At 47.2% G+C, this 16,993-nt stretch overlaps 1 protein-coding gene across 3 annotated transcripts in view; it reads right to left on the minus strand.

The window, feature by feature from the left end:
- SLC16A2 (solute carrier family 16 member 2) overlaps positions 1-16,060 on the minus strand; it is a 173,872-nt gene extending 157,812 nt beyond the window's left edge. For 2 of the 3 annotated variants that reach the window (XM_061599109.1, XM_061599108.1), the window contains exon 1: positions 15,559-16,060. In XM_061599109.1, coding sequence (XP_061455093.1) covers positions 15,559-15,877 — 319 coding nt within the window. In that variant the 5' untranslated portion in view covers positions 15,878-16,060. The remainder of the gene's footprint in view (positions 1-15,558) is intronic. The other variant, XM_061599111.1, reaches the window with a different exon arrangement.
- Positions 16,061-16,993: the final 933 nt, after the last annotated feature.

Here is a 16,993-nt window from a genome sequence, read left to right on the forward strand (position 1 = left end):
GAAGGGCAAGGAGACCCAGAACCGAGTATCATCAGCATAGTGGTGACACCTGCTTCCCACCCCTTGACAATGTCTCCAGGTGGTTTCATGTTTATCAGAGGATCAGGTGGGGAACTGATCTGTCCCATCAGCAATTTCAGCAGAGGCAGTGAAAAAGGAAAGGAAAAAGGTGATAACCCCCTGGGCTGGGCCAAAAGATTTAAGCCCTTCTGCCCAGCCCAACAACCTGATGGGCATGAAAATTGTTCTCTCCAGTAATCAGATCAACTCTTTGATGAGCAGGGAGGAGGCATGAATTACCTCTCCACAGCTGATCTGCAAGGAGGGGCCCTCAAATTTAGAAATTTGGGGGCATTTGATAAATTTTGCAGCTTTCTTTTATGTGCACCAGACATCTCAGCTTAGAGCTGCAAATTTAAACAAATAAACAGATGTGCTTTGGTAAAAGCTTTTTTTTTTGTTAACGGATAGAGATTTGCCATATTAAAGGGTTTAAATGTTCATAAATATTTATATAGGTGCAAAGTTAGACCATGATGAATGTTTCCTCTAAGATCAGCTGGCTATATAAACAAACTACTACCAAAGGCTGTGCTGGATCAAGTGCCAGCTGATTTTTATTATTATAGCAGCTAAGGGATGCAAAAGCCAAGGTCTCTCTAGACCTCTGAGGGGGCCTGGAGATGGGGGGACCCCCCGTTCTGTCACACTCGCACACAACCAATGAACAGAACCCAGGTTGGGATTACAAAACCAGGCTCAGTTCTTTATGGCAGGCATGAGGTGAAAGGCACAAGTTAAGGCCCCTCCATTTTCCTCTCCTATATAGAGCAAAAAGGGATCACTATTCTTTACCATGGAGAAAAGCAAGGCACTGCTTTTGAAGATAACAGGGATAACAAAGACCCAGTGGCAATTCAACAGCACATCCTCCTCGGTGCCAAGGACCTCTGCATAGCCCTGAAACTGCCATCATAACTGCTAAGTGGCCTTGTTTGCAGGGATCACTATGCCAAACTATGGTCTAGCATAAAGGTGCAAGCATGAAGGTACACAGCAAAAAACCTGTGCCCACTTCCCCTGTCATGCTGCCACCAAGCTGCCTTAAGGCAGCAGTTGTTTTGAAAGCTTTTTTTAAAAAGTTTTTAAAGATGTTTTGTTTTAATGTATCTTAAAGTCTGTTTTTATGTTTTCAGTGTTTTTAGTGCTTTTGTTTGCTGCCCTGGGCTCCTGCTGGGAGGAAGGGCAGGATATATATAAATAGATAAATAAGGCTAAACCATGGTTTGGCTCAGTGTTACATGCCAACCCAGGGTCATGGTTTGTCTCACTCCAAACAAACCATGAGTGGTAAACCAAGAACAAACCTGAGCCTGGTGTTTGCTTGGGGAGAGGTAAACTGTGAGCCCAGGCTCATAAGTCAGAGCTAAACCAAACCATGGCTTAACTCCCGGTCACATGGCAGCATCAGGACTGGGGGAGGAGCTCAGCAGCTGCAATATTCTTGCCCGTTCTTGCTTAGCCATGGTTTGGATTAACATGACATTTGAACACATAGCTTCCTCTCTTGAGGCGTTTCATTTCTTCCAGGGTTCTTTCCAGGCAAATGAATGTTGGGCAAGAGGAGCATCAGAATGAAAGTAGGCAGCTTCAAGGTACAATTTCTTTAATTTAAATGCAGGTGTACATGCATGAGATCCAGCTTTCAATAATAACAATAAAGGATAGCATAGCGCTCCAGACAGAACACTGCTTGCTGTGTTAAGCCAAGAAAGGGTTGAACCTAATAAAGTGTCCTGGCATAGATCCAACATGCATGACCTGAAAACAAAAAAAGACACATACAGGAAGTGGAAAGAAGGCCAGGCCACAAAGGAAGAGTACAGGCAGGTATCATGGAATTGCAGGGATGGCGTCAGGAAGGCTATAACTGAGAATGAGCTGAGAGATGCTAAAAGCAACAAAAAAGCTTTCTTCAGGTACATCCATAGTAAAAGACAGGATGCAGACAAGCTGGAACAGGTTCAGAGGAGGGCAACAAGGATAATCAGGGGACTGGAAACCAAGCCCTATGAGGACAGACTGAAAGAACTGGGCATGTTTAGCGAGGAAAAGAGAAGACTGAGGGGAGATAGGATAGCACTCTTCAAGTACATGAAAGGTTGTCACATAAAGGAGGGCCGGGATCTCTTCTCGGTCATCCCAGAGTGCAGGACACGGAATAATGGGCTCAAGTTGCAGGAAGCCAGATTTCGACTGGACATCAGGAAAAAATTCCTAACTGTTAGAACCATATGACAATGGAACCAATTACCTCGAGAGGTAGTGGGCTCTCCGACACTGGAGGCATTCAAGAGGCAGCTGGACAGCCATCTGTTGGGAATGGTTTGATTTGGATTCCTGCATTGAGCAGGGGGTTGGACTCGATGGGCTTGTAGGCCCCTTACAACTCTACTATTCTATGATATTTGCCAACTCCAGCAGCGGGTGCACTTTTGCTCTGTGCCCATCACCTTCTCCAGGCATACAGAAAATTAAATATAATGTTGGATGTGCACCTTTGATTCCCAAGAGGCATCCCTATACTTGGCACTTTATAATAAAAAGCTTTGCCATTGTATCCTGGAGGGCAGCTCTTTTCTATGCTCCGTGAAAGGAGATCCAATTTACTTCTAACAAAGAGCCCATGGGGCTTAATTATATAATGACATCGTTCGTTCTAAAATGCACTGTCAGATCTGCTTAGGAACTGGAGTGCGGAGTAGGAGTTTGGAAAGGTAAAGCGGGGAAGGGGAAGAGGCACCCCATCATTGGGTGCATTGCCCAGCACAATGGGGGCCACCTGAGATTTGCTGTGTGGCAGAGAACATTTGCAGGCCAAAGACCATCAGCCGCAGAAAAGATCCCCACCCTGGAAAAGATCTCTCCAACTACTAAACTGGCATTCGAGCCCTACTTTTGCCTCATTATGTGACCTTAAACAAGGTACTCTCTCAACTGTAGAGCTGCAAAATGGGAATAATATTGCATCCTCTTTTTCACAAGGCCACTGTGCAAATAAAGACGGATGCTGTCTGAAAAGTGTCATGCAGACCTGGCTTAGTAGAAGAAAGAAACAGCTGGCCAAGGAACAGGGAGGACAGAGAACCCCTCTAGTTGCAAGCCTGCCTTGAAAGCTTTTATCATATAGAATAATAAACAGTAGAGTTGGAAGGGGCTTGTAAGGCCATCTAGTCCAACCCCCTGCTCAATGCAGGAATCCAACTTAAAGGATACCCAACAGGGGGCTGTCCAGCTGCCTCTTGAAGGCCTCCAGTGTTGGGAGCCCACCACCTCCCTAGGTCATGAGTTCCATTGCTGTATCACTCTAACAGTGAGTAGGTTTTTCCTGATGTTCTGTCAAAATCTGCAACCTGAGCCCATGTCCTGTGTCCTGCCTTCTGGGATGATCGAGAAGAGATCCTCCTCTTTGTGACCTTTCAAGTAATGCTACTGTATCTCCTCTCAGTCTTCTCTTCTCAAGGCTAAACATGCCCAGTTCTTTCAGTCTCTCCTCATAAGCCTTTGTTTCCAGTCCCCTGATCATCTTTGCTGCCCTCCTCAGAACGTTTCAGTTTGTCTGTATCCTTCTTAAAGTGCAGTGTCCAGAACTGGACACAGTACTCAAGATGAGGCCTAACCAGTGCCGAATAGAGGGGAACTAGTACTTCATGCAATTTGGAAACGACACTTCCGTGAATGCAGCCTAAAACTGCATTTGTGGGGTTTTTTTGCAGCCACATCAAACTGTTGGCTCATATTCAGCTTGTGATCAACAACAATCCCAAGATCCTTCTCACGTGTAGTATTGCTGAGCCAAGTATCCCCCATCTTATAACTGTGCCTTTGGTTTCTTTTTCCGAGGTGTAGAACTTTGCACTGTTAAATTTCATTCTGCTGTTTTCAGCCCAATGCTCCAGCCTATCAAGATCCCTTTGAATTTTGCTTCTCTCCAGCAGTGTATTAGCTAACCCTCCAAATTTTGTATCATCTGCAAATTTGATAAGCATTCCCTGCACCTCCTCATCCAAGTTACAGGGATCAAGAAGTATGCCATGACCAGCTCTGACTTCTGTTGCCAAGAGGCTTTCTTGCTGTTGCAGCAGGTCTCCCACAGGTCTCTCTTCTGGCTTCAGCTGGAGGGAAGGGGGCAGGGAGGAGGTGCCCAACATGGGCTTCAGTCCTGACATGTTAAAAAAGTAGAGGCAGCATGTGTCTAATGACAACCCTCAGCTCCTTGAAAAAGTACTAAGTCCATGCAGGATTATGCTGAGAAGCTTCAGGGATCAGATTTCAGAAGCAATGAGCATGCACCCAACTCTAGCTTCACGTAGCTGCTGTTTTTGTTTTTTAAAGGGACCGCTAGCACAAAGCTAGGGACTGTAACTAGGCCTGCTGTTTTTTGCTCTGAGGGCAACATGATCTTGAGGAAAAGACCCATGAAAGTGGCTTGAAGCTGCAGCAAACAGTTAGAACCTTATTGCATTTCTACAAGTCCCAGCTGGTGGGTGTGGACCTTGCTACAACTGATGTTGGGTTGAAGCCAGATTTCGACTGACTGTTAGAGAGGTATGACAATGGAACCAATGGCCTAGGGAGGTGGTGGGCTCTCCAACACTGGAGGCCTTCAAGAGGCAGCTGGACAGGCACCTGTTGGGCATGCCTCAACTTGGATTCCTGCGTTGAGCAGAGGGTGGGACTCGATGGCCTTATAGGCCCCCTCCAACTCTATGATTCTATTGCCTCTTGGGAAGCTTCTGCACAACAGTTTATTGTGGATTCAGTGCTGCTCATGGATGCAAGATTGTTTAAATAGCATCCACACAAGGTCATCGTCAACAACGGATCATCTTATCCCCTCCACCCCCCCCTTTAATCCAGATTTACCATTTCCATGGGGCTTTTTCTTTCTTACTTAATTGAATTTTCTGCAAACGGTAAATCGAGGTTGAAGGGGGAAATGATAGGGGATGGCATGTTGATGAGGAGACTGAGAAAACTTCCATGTGTGAGGAGCACAGAGTCCACAGTAAACGGCCATGTGGAAGTGCCTTTGGAGTTAAGAATATTTGGAATGAGAGTTACAGTAGGTCTGGCAGAAGTCAGAATCTGAGAATACAGGCCAACATCCCTCCACCACTTTTTTTTGGGGGGGGGGGTTGCACATTCTCAGCTGCTAGAAGCCACCAGTATTTTTACTGCCAGTGTGGTTAGAAGTGTTGGACTACGACCTGGGAGACCAGGGTTCAAATCCCCACACAGCCATGAAGCTCACTGGGTGACCTTGGGCCAGTCACTGCCTCTTAGCCTCAGAGGGAGGCAATGGTAACCCCCCTCTGAATACTGCTTACCATGGAAACCCCATTCATAGGGTCGCCATAAGCCAGGATCGACTTGAAGGCAGTCCATGTCATTTCATCCTTTTTTAACAAAAACAGTCCTCTGCAGCAAACACAGAAGTCCCAAGCCAGCAGGTCTCACAGGGCAGGACTGTGGCTCAGTGGCAGAGCATCTGTTTTGCATGCAGAACATCCCAAGTTCAGTCCCCAGCATCTCCAGGTAGGGCTGGGAATGTCCCCTGCCAGATACCCTGGAGAGCTGCTGCCAGTGTAGACCACAGATTCCCAAGTTTCATTCAGGTGGTCTGCGCCACACCTGTGGATATGCGGTTGAAGGCGGGAGAGGGTGCATCCATCGCATCCATTTTGCTTTCAAATTGTAACACACAAAAAAGCACAATGTAAGAAATAAATGCAGCAATAAAAATACAATTAAAAATCATACCGGCTCGAGCACAGTGCATTACAATTGCTACCACAGGCAGAAGGATGGTGAAGTGCTCCGCCAAGATCCTCGGCAGTTTTCAAGTGGTCTGGGTAGGGGGGAGTTTGGGAACTCTGGTGTAGACAATACCAAGTTAACTGGGCCATTGGCCTGGCTCTGGATAAGGCGGCTGCCTCCAAGTTATGCAGAGGAAAGCAACAGCAATTCAACTACAGGGCATGCTGGAGCATCACAGCAGTACTTGCTTGCCTTCTTCATTACATCACTTAAAAGGAATAAACTGCCCAGGATATGTAAACAAAGGAACTGTGAATTCGGTTCAGTGTTGTTTTGACAGCCTGACCCTAAATTTGAACTAAAGGGATCCTGTCTTGTATAAGATCAAAACCTAGGGAACGTGACCACCGCAAGAGGCGACTAAAACACGGGTAATCAAAGCTGCGAGGGCAGATTGTTTGGGTTGGATTTGCACCTTGCATTTGTTGATGTTCTTTAACATACGACTTCTTTTTGTAGCCGTACAGAGTGTCCATACAGCGGGATGCTGCACGTAGACTGTGAAAGTATCATCCAAGTGTCAAGCCACTCAGTCTGCCCAGACAGGCAGGCCTTAGCCTGAAGGTATGGCACTCAACAGTTTCACCAAAATAGAACAAAACACGAAAGTAGCTCAAGACTAAAGGACCTGATTAAGGCCGTGAAGTGAGTCAGTGGCAGAGCTGTGTTGAGAAGGCACCTGTGGTGCTTTTCTGACCCCATGCTTAACCTATGGCAGATCTCAAAGTAAAACACATTTACTAGAAGTACATGCACAAACATGCCCAATTACATGCTTGTTTCACACCGAGGGGTCTGTAAAAACAACAGCACCAGAATACATGTCTCCTGTAAAGACAGGCATAACAAAAAACCCACCAAATCTATAAATGGCATACTATGAATCTTTTCAGATATAAACAGTTGTCAAGAAAATATGCTATGAACCAGCAATAAAATGTTGCAGCGTAGAATGGTCATGTTCAACATGCCAGCCAGCCAGTCATGCCTTCTTCCAGGATACTCCATTCCCCCTCTCTCCTGTTAATCCCCCTCCCTTCCAAAAGTCAGCACGCATTCGGCAGCTATCATGCATTCTCAGTCTTCATTATCGTTGCTTAATTTTTCACCACAAGATGTTGTGCTTTTGGAAACTTTGGGGCCTCCCAATACCTTCTCATCTGCCGGAGATGTTTCAACTACGTAAGGGTAGGCAAATGGAGAATGAGAAAGCGATAACTACATAGCGTTCATTTCAAGCATATCCTAAATTTTCCTCCAAGGCATACAAAGGTCTTTCCCATCCATTCTATCCTCACAACCTCCCTGCAAGGTAGGTTTTCCTAAGAGACAATTACTGATCCAAAGCCACCCAGCCAGCTTCATGACTGCATGGGAATTTGAGCCAGGCTTCCCCAGTCCTAGTTAAGGATGCTGAAGGATTTTGTTTGCTCCGCATTTTAAAGTGAACAACTGGCCACATTTCACCTTCCCAGACTAATGCATAGATCAGAGCAGAGTTATCCTTGAGCCTTCTGGACTGTAAGTGATGCAAGACCATCTCCCTGCTTTGCTGCGCTGTCTTCCACCTGCCATGGAAGGTGGAGCCCTGACTGATTCCAGCTACAAATGTTGCCTGCTACCTGCAGGTACCAGAGACCATTTATTTATCACACCTTTTCTCCAAGGAGGTCAAGGTGGTGTACATGGTTCTCCTCCCACTCTTCATTTCCCCCCTCACCCCAACCCTGTGAGGTAGGTTAGGCTGAGAGGCTGTGACTAGTCCCAAGGTCACACAGCAAGCTTCATAGCTGAGTGGCAATTTGAACCCTGGTCTCCCAGGTCCAGATCCGACAGTCTTAACCACTACACCACACTGGCTCACAAGCACCACTGGCTCTCACCCCACATCTTGACTGTGGGGTGTTTAGGGGATTCTGATGGGGCCAAAACCTAATTCTAGAGATCAGTTATTTTTGTTGTCATTGGGATTATGTTCGGACTTTATTGTTAGACTTTATTATGAACTACAAGGAAATTGCTTCGTTTTACTGTATATTTCTTAATGAGATGTTGTCATTAACTTGTTGTTTGACTATTTAAATTTTGCTTCTAACCTTTTTCATGCTGTAATGCTGCCTTGAGCATTGATTATTATGGGAAGGTGGCCTACATATAAACCAAGATGATGATGCCCTTCTCTAAATTCTGTAGCACAGGCCTTAGCTCAGAAATATGGACCAAAATGAGTATTTAAAAGTAAAATGCGTTCAAAAATGCCCATTTTCATGCACTTTTAAAAAAAAGTTTGCATAATGTTGCAGAAACAAGATGGAACAGAGATATGAATGAACCCAAGTGAGTGAAACTGACTGAGACCGGAAATCGACCGATCCATCCATTCCTAGTCCTAGTCTGACACTTTAACCCCTACGCAACCCTGGGAAATACGTTACACTTAGACATGGAGGAGAAGTCTTGATAAGAGAACACCATGTTCCAAGCAAGCTGTCACAGCCCTTCGGCTCTGTTCTTCCTAAGGTGATCAACATGTATTCGGCTGCAGCACTTCAGACTGCAGATAGGGGCTCATACAACTGAAAGCTCAGCCATATTAAAAAAAAAAAGTCCACAAAGGAAGCTACATACCCAGATTCTAGACTAGCCCTCTCCCTAAGGCCTGCTTTTTAAAAAAAAGGTGCAGAGGATTGTTTTTGTGTGGAGAAGCATTCAACCATGCAAGCCCTCCCACACACACACCTGCAGTCCAAAGTAGTATAGCAAGAACAAAGAATGAGCACCGAGAGAGGAATAGTCCTTAGCCTTGAGGCAGGATCCTTCAAACAGGGCTTCCTTATCAGTCTATCTCCAAGTTACATACAGGCTGATGCAGAAAAACTAAGGTGCACGATGGAAAGCAGTTGCAATTGCGCTTGAAAGCAACGTGCAAATGAAGCAAAAATCCATCCTGGTGGTTCAAGCACCTGAACTATGTCCCGCACTACAGTGGAAGATGAAAGCAGCTTCCAGAGTGGCAACAGGCTGTGAGGCTTTAGGGGTGGAAGGAATGACAGGGGACTGCCTGAGCAGGAGAGACCTTACAAAACAGGATTCACAGGATTCTTATCAAAATGAGCCTCCACAAGTGAAAACTCAAATAGGTAAAAATAGTTCCAGCCTACTGCGCTCTACACTTGACCCATCCCATCCAAAGAGGCTCAATTTGACCTTGGTGATCTTGAGACAGTTGCATGTATCAGGATCACATGGTAGGCACCTTGGATGGGCGGATGAATTGGCAGACATCAATCAATGAGGCAGGATGAAGACCTCACTGATGACCTGTCCAGACTGCAGACAGGCAGCAGATCAGGATACTTAACATTAGTCATGGTATCAGATTACCCACTGGCACTACCCAACTCCCTGAACAGGAAGATCCCAAGCTGTGGTACAAGAATTCTGGGTGCAATTGCCTGTAGTTCCCACTTCCCACCAGCAGGGTAGATGCCTAATATTGGTGGAGATGGAAAGCTTGGGATCAAGGAGCATGCAGTGGGCCACAAAAGCCCTTGGGGGCCAGGTGGGGTCAGCAGTCATCTGTCCCTAAAGTTGAGAATCTGAACTCCAACTTTTCCTATGCATAATACTATATATATTCTCACAGGAAGGTGACAAAACTGCCTAGCATTTTTTTTAAAAAAAATCGCAACTCTGAAGCAAGAATGAAAACTCAAGGTCCACTGCAAACAAGTCATACAAAGTAACATTTCACTCAATGAGACAATTACAAAAAATTGTGGTCATTTTGGAACATTCGACGTTCTAACCACGTGACCTGCCTAGGAAGTGATTTCTTCACCAAAGGCATTGCAGCTGATTCAAGTAGAGTCACTGGGTCCAGCTTACATTCCTAACTTCACCACGTTCCAGCAATGCCAACACGGGCAAGAGAGCTGACCTCTGCACGCTCCCCTTTGCCTCGTCTGCATCATCAAGCTCTGAAGCCGAAGCCTATCGGTCACCTTGAGCACATGAAATCTCTCGGCAAAACAGGGCCCAAACTGAACTTTGAGGCCCTCGTGCCTTACAAACATTTCATGCTAGCACATTCAACTTTTTGTGGATAAACTTTACCCTTTATGTGCCCACACACATTTGCCTGCGCGTGATATTTTGGACTACAACTCCCATCAGCCCCAACCACCACAGCCACTCTACAATACCAAAGCCAAAGCTTGTATGGTTGCAATAATCATTCTCCCCCGCCATTCCTCTCCACCCCTCTCCCTTCCACTGTCTTCCTTGGTGTTAAATTCCATATTGTCTAGGGTGTGCAATTCATGCAGTCACTTGGTTATATCAAAACAATCTTACTGAATCAGCCTCACACACATAAGAATGTGGTATCACTTTAAATCCAAAGAGTGAATGCTGAAGAAATCTCGCAATGGTTTGTGGACACAGCTTTTTCTTTTGTTAAAATGTGGCTTAGGGCATTGGGATCCAGGAAACCTGCATTTTGAGCATCTAGCTCTGCTACAGGGCCACCTCATGGTTCTGATCAACTTATTCTCTCCTAGCCTCCCTTTCTCCCGCCCCCATCTGTAAAATGGGAATAACCACAGCGGGCCTTGCAGGTTTATCACCAGGAAGAGCCCAATCCAGAAGTGTTACTGCAAGTGCCCGATGGGCTACAACTAAAATAATTCCACAGTCAACTGAGAAGAATTAAGAGACAAGCTAACAGGACTAGGGATGGTATTCAGAGCTAATCCTACTCAAAGTAGGCCTACAAAGTGACTCACTTAGCTTCATTAATTTTAGTGTCTATTCTTAGGTCTTAGCTGAATACAACCCAAGATCTTTCTGCCAGCACTTACGTGGTATCTTTCAACATAAAAGTTCAGCCTTCTTGTAAAAAAAAAAAAGTTACATAACCAAAAGACAGTTAATGACAAAGCTTATTCTGAGCAACAACAGGTGGTCTGATGTGTGTCAGCGGATTTTCCAGTTATTCCTTTATAACCTTTACTCTGCCAAAGGTGGAGTAAAAGTAATTTTGGTAGGTGACCCCTGATGCTCTGGTCCACTTCACACATTATATTTTAGCTGTGCAACTATGATCTGAATGTACATCAACGAATGAAAAGCACAAATGTAGCAAATGTGTTTCCAAAAACATGAATCATAGACCTATGCCTATCTGGGAGCCAGTGGTGGCTCATACTCTTGCCTTTATCCCAGAATTTGAAAATGCATCACCAGTTCTTTGGGACTGCACTTTAGAGGCTGGGTTATAAATCATAGAATAGTAGAGTTGGAAGGGGCCTACAAGGCCATCAAGTCCAACCCCCTGCTCAATGCAGGAATCCAAATCAAAGCATTCCTGACAGATGGCTGTCCAGCTGCCTCTTGAATGCTTCCGGTGTCTGAGAGCCCACTACCTCTGTACGTAATTGGTTCCATTGTCGTATGGCTCTAACCAGGGCTGTGCAGTCGGTATGCCAGACCGTTGGCTCTGACTCCTCTATTTTTCTACTGTCCGACTCCGACTCCTTCATAAATGGCAAATGTGTATTAACTAGTAATAACACATTTACTGTAGTAAAATGGTAGCACAAGGCATTTCATCACCACCACGTGAATCCAGAGCTTGGAAAAGTTACTTTTTTTGAACTACAACTCCCATGAGCCCAATCCCTGGGGCTGATGGGAGTTGTAGTTTTAAAAAGTAACTTTTCCAAGCTCTGGATTCATGTGGTGGTGATGAAATGCCTTGTGCTACCATTTTACTACACTAAATTTGTTATTACTAGTTAACATACATTTGCCATTCATGAAGGAGTCAGAGTCGGAATCGGTACATTTCTACCGACTCCGACTCCACCCAAAATTGCTCCCTTCCACGACTCCGACCCCAACTCCACAGCCCTGGCTCTAACAGTTAGGAAGTTTTTTCTGATGTCCAGTCAAAATCTGGCTTCCTGCAACTTGAGCCCATTATTCTGTGTCCTGCACTCTGGGACGATCGAGAAGAGATCCTGGCCCTCCTCTATGTGACAACCTTTCATGTACTTGAAGAGTGCTATCATATCTCCCCTCAGTCTTCTCTTCTCCAGGCTAAACATGCGCAGTTCTTTCAGTGTCTCCTCATGGGTCTTTGTTTCCAGTCCCCAATTATCTTTGCTGCCCTCCTCTGAACCTGCAGCCACTGTAAGCACTAGTCGCCATGCACGGTTTGCAGCTAAAGGGGTGACTCCAAAGGGTCTTTTCCTTTGGGCTGTCAGTTAAGGGAATGAAGAGGGCTGTTTCTTTCTTCTCCCTGTTTGAGAACCTGTGATGAGAGGGCAAACGGCAGAGAGCTTCGGCGATGGGGCAGTATATAAATGTAATAAATAAATAAAGTTGACTTGAAGGGTTTGGGGAGTACGGTAGCTCTTAGTATCCTTCACTGTTATCATATTAATAGCTGTGCATGCTTACTTAAGTGATCATAATCACATTTCTCTTATTGTAAGCCACTTATTTATTGAAACGTTTATTGTAGGAACTTGATTTAATGTGTATGAATTTTGCATTATGCTTATTAACTGAATTAACTTACTTATGTCCTGAATTTAAATTTTATGATTATTGCATTTTTATTGTTAGATAACTTTTCAGATTGATTTTGTACTTGTTTTTGTATGCTATCATCACCTGATTTTGGATTTGCTTTTGGAAGGAAGCGAGGTACAGACGTTGCATACAACAAAGCAATTGGCTCAAGCTACAGGTTCAGCATACATTCAGCAGTGTGTAAAATGACCCTCTAGATCAGTAGTTTGGGGTGTTGCATTAGTAGATGCAAATTAAAATCCTGATGCTGAGTCAAAATGAAAACAATCTCTACACCTACCGCTTCCAGCTTTTTTGCAAGTGGACAGCTCTGTGAAAGTATGGTCTAAAACCCAGCGTGGATTCCAGTGCCTCACTGACACAGTGCTGCATTCTTGGACAGCTCCTTGAAAGTCTGGACTAAAACCTAGAGCGGAATACACTGCCCCACTGACAGGGAGCCACAACAACCTATGCTGCAGCATCAGTATTCAAGCGGTGCTGCGTTCAAAATGCTTGAGAGGGGATGTGGGTAGTTATCTCACTTGCCGGAGGAGCATGGGGCAATTAAGATGTTGGGCAGGGAATAGGTGTATCTGACCCACAGATTTTCCAAGTTGTCATCCCTTCCCCATGCACAGGGAAAGGGTCTGCATTTGGAAGAATGTAAGGAAAAAAACCCACCCACCAAATGACAAGATGCCGGACTGGGGCAGCTAAGATCATTTTCACCTGGAGCTGCAATATAGCTGCAACCTTGGTCAAAAAATGAGTTTAGATAAATAAATGTTAAACATTTCCCTATTACGCACTCTCTCTCTCTCTATATATATACTAACCTCCCTGTTGATAATTCCATTACGCACATAAAACCCACCAAGAGATTCAGGTTTGGCCTACAGTATTAGCGTTACAAGAAATCCAAACCCCAGTCCAAGAATCAAGGCCCAGTAGGGGAGCACTGTAAACAGTCTCAGTTGGCTTCCACTGCAAAGTCACTCACCATGTGGATTACAGGGCAGTTTCAACATTACGTGCTATTTCCTACAGATACATCCATTGCAGCCTTCAGCAACCTGGGGCCCTCGATAATTTTTGGACTACAACTCTCCTCAGCTGCAGCCGGCACGTGGGAGTTGCATCTCGAGGGCCCCAGGTTGCTGAAGGCTGATCAACTGATAAGTTAAATGGTGAACAATTTCAACATGGCATATTTAAGAACCGTTTTAATCAGACAAACTGTTGACAGTAACAACAACACCACAAAAACTCATATACAACCAACAATCCAAAGTCATTATATATTATATCTTCTTCTCTGTTCACTGTAATTGGAACCTACAATCTATCATTGCTGGAAAATAATTCTTTAGGACAGGGTAGGAAACCTGTAGCACTCCAGATGTTGCCAGACTCCCAACTCCCATCGGCCCAAGCCAGCATGGCTAGCGGTGAGCAATGATGAGAATTATACACCAACGACATCTGGAAGGCCACAGGGCCGCCACCCACCCACCCGCCCCATGCCCTCAGGATGGGATCCGTTGGTCAGTGCCGATTCAAAAGCATCCTGTTGACTTAACAGGCTGCCATCAACTGAAGTTTGTTCTTTATCTGCTAGTCGCTGCTTGTAATGATCTGTGGCTTTTTTGCCAGAAAAAATGACAATATCTGGAAGGAAATATCAATATTTCCTTTAAAAATATCAATATTTTGAAGAAAATGTCAATATTTTTAAAGGAAATATCACTAAATTATCTTTCTTACAATTGATGTTTTAGATGCTGATTTTTTCTTTTAAAAAAGTCCATTTTCACAAACAGCTGCAGAAATTTGCTACATTAAAATCAGATCCTCAGCTACTGAGAATATTAAATTAATGGAAAATTAAGTACCAAATCTGAATTGGGTGGAATTCTAGCACACCAGTTACCCCCTCACCTCTGCTACCTGCAAATTCTTCCACCTCCCACTTTCTCCTTTGGCAAAGTGTCTTCACACCATCCAATTATAAGCTTTTCCAGGCTGGAATAGTGTACGCCAGCCTTTGCCAACTTGGTGCCCTCCAGAAATGTTGGACAACTTCCAACAGCTCCTCCCCCGCTTAGCAGGGCCATACTCCTGGCCAAGGCTGCTGAAAACTGTATTCCAAAACAGCTGTTAGTCATCTCAGTTTGCACAGGCTGCTCTATGTACTGTACCTAGCACATACAGAAGATATACAAGGATGGGGGGGAATGGGCTACAAGGGTTTTGAGATTCCGTCTAGCATTGAATATTCATTATTTTAAAGCTTGGTTTGCAAGCTTATTTGAGAGAAAGGGGTGTGCATGTTATCTCCAGAGACAGAACAGAAACGTGATTTGCAGATCAATGATGCAACCCCAAAACATTCTGCCGGCAAGCCACAGGGTTAATTTGCCTGCACACTGAAGAGGGAGGGAGGAAGAGGCGTTTTTAAACCGTTCAAAACGGGATCAACAAACCCAGAGAAAGGTGCATTTGTGTAAGCGCGCGTCCCTCCCGTGCACGTTCTTCGCGGGCTCCTGCTGAAAGGAGCTAAAAGGCTAAAGGTTTCTAAGCCGCTCTGATCATGGCAGAGACCAAATCCCAGACGCTCTCCTTCTCGCGGGGATGAGCACACGCACTGCCGCTCGTATTTACTATCAGAGGCCGGCAGCATGCTCGGCGCGGTACACGTTTTGCTGTCGTTGCCTTCGCAAGGGAAACACAACGCAGGGCTGGGCGTTGTTTTCATTGTGCGAAGTTTTCCAGCAGGGCCGGGGGGGGGGCGGGGGGAGAAACCGGCATCAATGCGAAGGGCTCCAGACAGCCCCACAATAAATTGGTCCCCGGCAGCCCCTTGGAGGGGCCAGTCCTTCCTGCCTCCCACTCACCAACTCCTCAAAAGAATCCCTCTTCTTCGGTGACCGCAAGATAAGTCTTTTTGGACTGCCTACCCACGCTTCTCGATCACGCCCACTGGGGCAGAGGTTCTGGGGGGCTTTTGGGGGGGTGGTCCGGGTAGAGGGGGCTCCCCTAAATGCAGCGGGCCAGAGCGCCAGCCTTCGCCCTCCTCCCTGCCCTCGTCGCCCTCACCTGTCTTGAACTGGAGCGCGGGGTCTTTTTCGGGGGCCCCGACCTCCTCCTGCAGCAAGACGTAGAGCATCCCGACGGAGTTGTGGATGCCGAAGATGGAGCCGTTGCACCAGGTAGCGGCCAGGACCACCACCCAGCCGAAGCCGCCTTCGGGCGGCGTGAAGCGCGGCGCCGCGGCCACCGGTGAGGCCCCTCCGGCCCCCACGGCGCTGGCGAAGGCGGCTTCCCGGCCGCCGGCCGCCCCTCCTTCCCTCTCCTCTTCTTCGTCCAGGGCCCCCTTCTCTTCCGAGAGCGCCTGCTCCTGCCGCCACAGAGCCATCGCGCCCGCCCGGCCGGCCGGCCGTCGAACTCCGTCGTTCTGCGGGAGGACCAGGCGGCTGCTGCTGCTGCTGTTGTTGTTGCTGCTGCTGCTGTTGCTGCTGCTGCTGCTGCTGCCGCCGCCGCGCTCGTTTGCAAGCCGGTCCCCTCACGCCGCCTCCTTCCCTTCCGTCTCCTCTTGCTTCCCCCGCCGTCGCCTCCTCCGCCTCCTGCCGCAGCTAGCAGGACCCTCCCCCTCGCCGTCGGCCAGCCCAGCCTCGCCACGCCCCTTTCCCTCAACGAGCCGCCTCCTTGCCCGGATCAAACGGCGCGGAGCGGCCGGAGGAGCTCGCCGCTGTGGCAGGCAGCGCGCCGGGACCCGCTGCTACCGCCTTGCGCGGGCCCGATCCTCCGCGGTAGGGTTCCTGGGATCCGAGCCCCCTCTCGGCTCTGCCTGGATGAAGAGGGAGGGCGCCAAGGCGTGCGAAACCGCGGAGAATACACGCGCTCAGCCTGCCTCCCCCCCTTACGTAGCTTCGGCTGTGCAATCCTACACGTACTTCCCAGAGATCCCTTCCTAGGAGTAAATCTCAGTGGGCTCATCGGGAGTTGCTTCTGAGTAGATGTGCCTAAGATTGCAGGCTACGCGTATTCGCATTTGTGCATTTGTGTGTGCGCGGACGCGGAGGGCCTCTTCCCGCCCACCCCCAGGAAATGGGGGGAGGAATCAAGAAGAATGGCAGCCCTCACTCTCCCCCCCAAAGCCTCCAGCAACAACACCATGCAGGCAGCTTCTGTCAGAGCTGCGAGCCAACCATGCTGCCGTAGTCCTGCCGGAAAAACCGGAGCGGGCTATTCGGGGGGGGGGAGGCAATTCCCCGCCGGGTGGAGCCCCCTCTCTCTCGCTGGGCCCGACGAACGCCTGCCTGTTTGTGGCGTGACGTGTTCGGAGACGGGAGGGGAGGGGTTAAACCTGGCTTGGGGAAAATCGGGGATCATAATTCCCCCCCCCCCCAGCGTCAGGGTCACAGCCGAAGGGTGGTCGGTTGCAAAACCAGTGAAACGCCAAAGTTAGGAATCTGGGCCGTCGAGAAAAGCTCCTGCGTGCGAAATCGCCGCTGCTTCTGCGAGTAGCAGC

The sequence above is a fragment of the Rhineura floridana genome, chromosome 16 (genome assembly GCF_030035675.1).
Source record: "Rhineura floridana isolate rRhiFlo1 chromosome 16, rRhiFlo1.hap2, whole genome shotgun sequence".
Classification (NCBI taxonomy): Eukaryota; Metazoa; Chordata; class Lepidosauria; order Squamata; family Rhineuridae; genus Rhineura; species Rhineura floridana.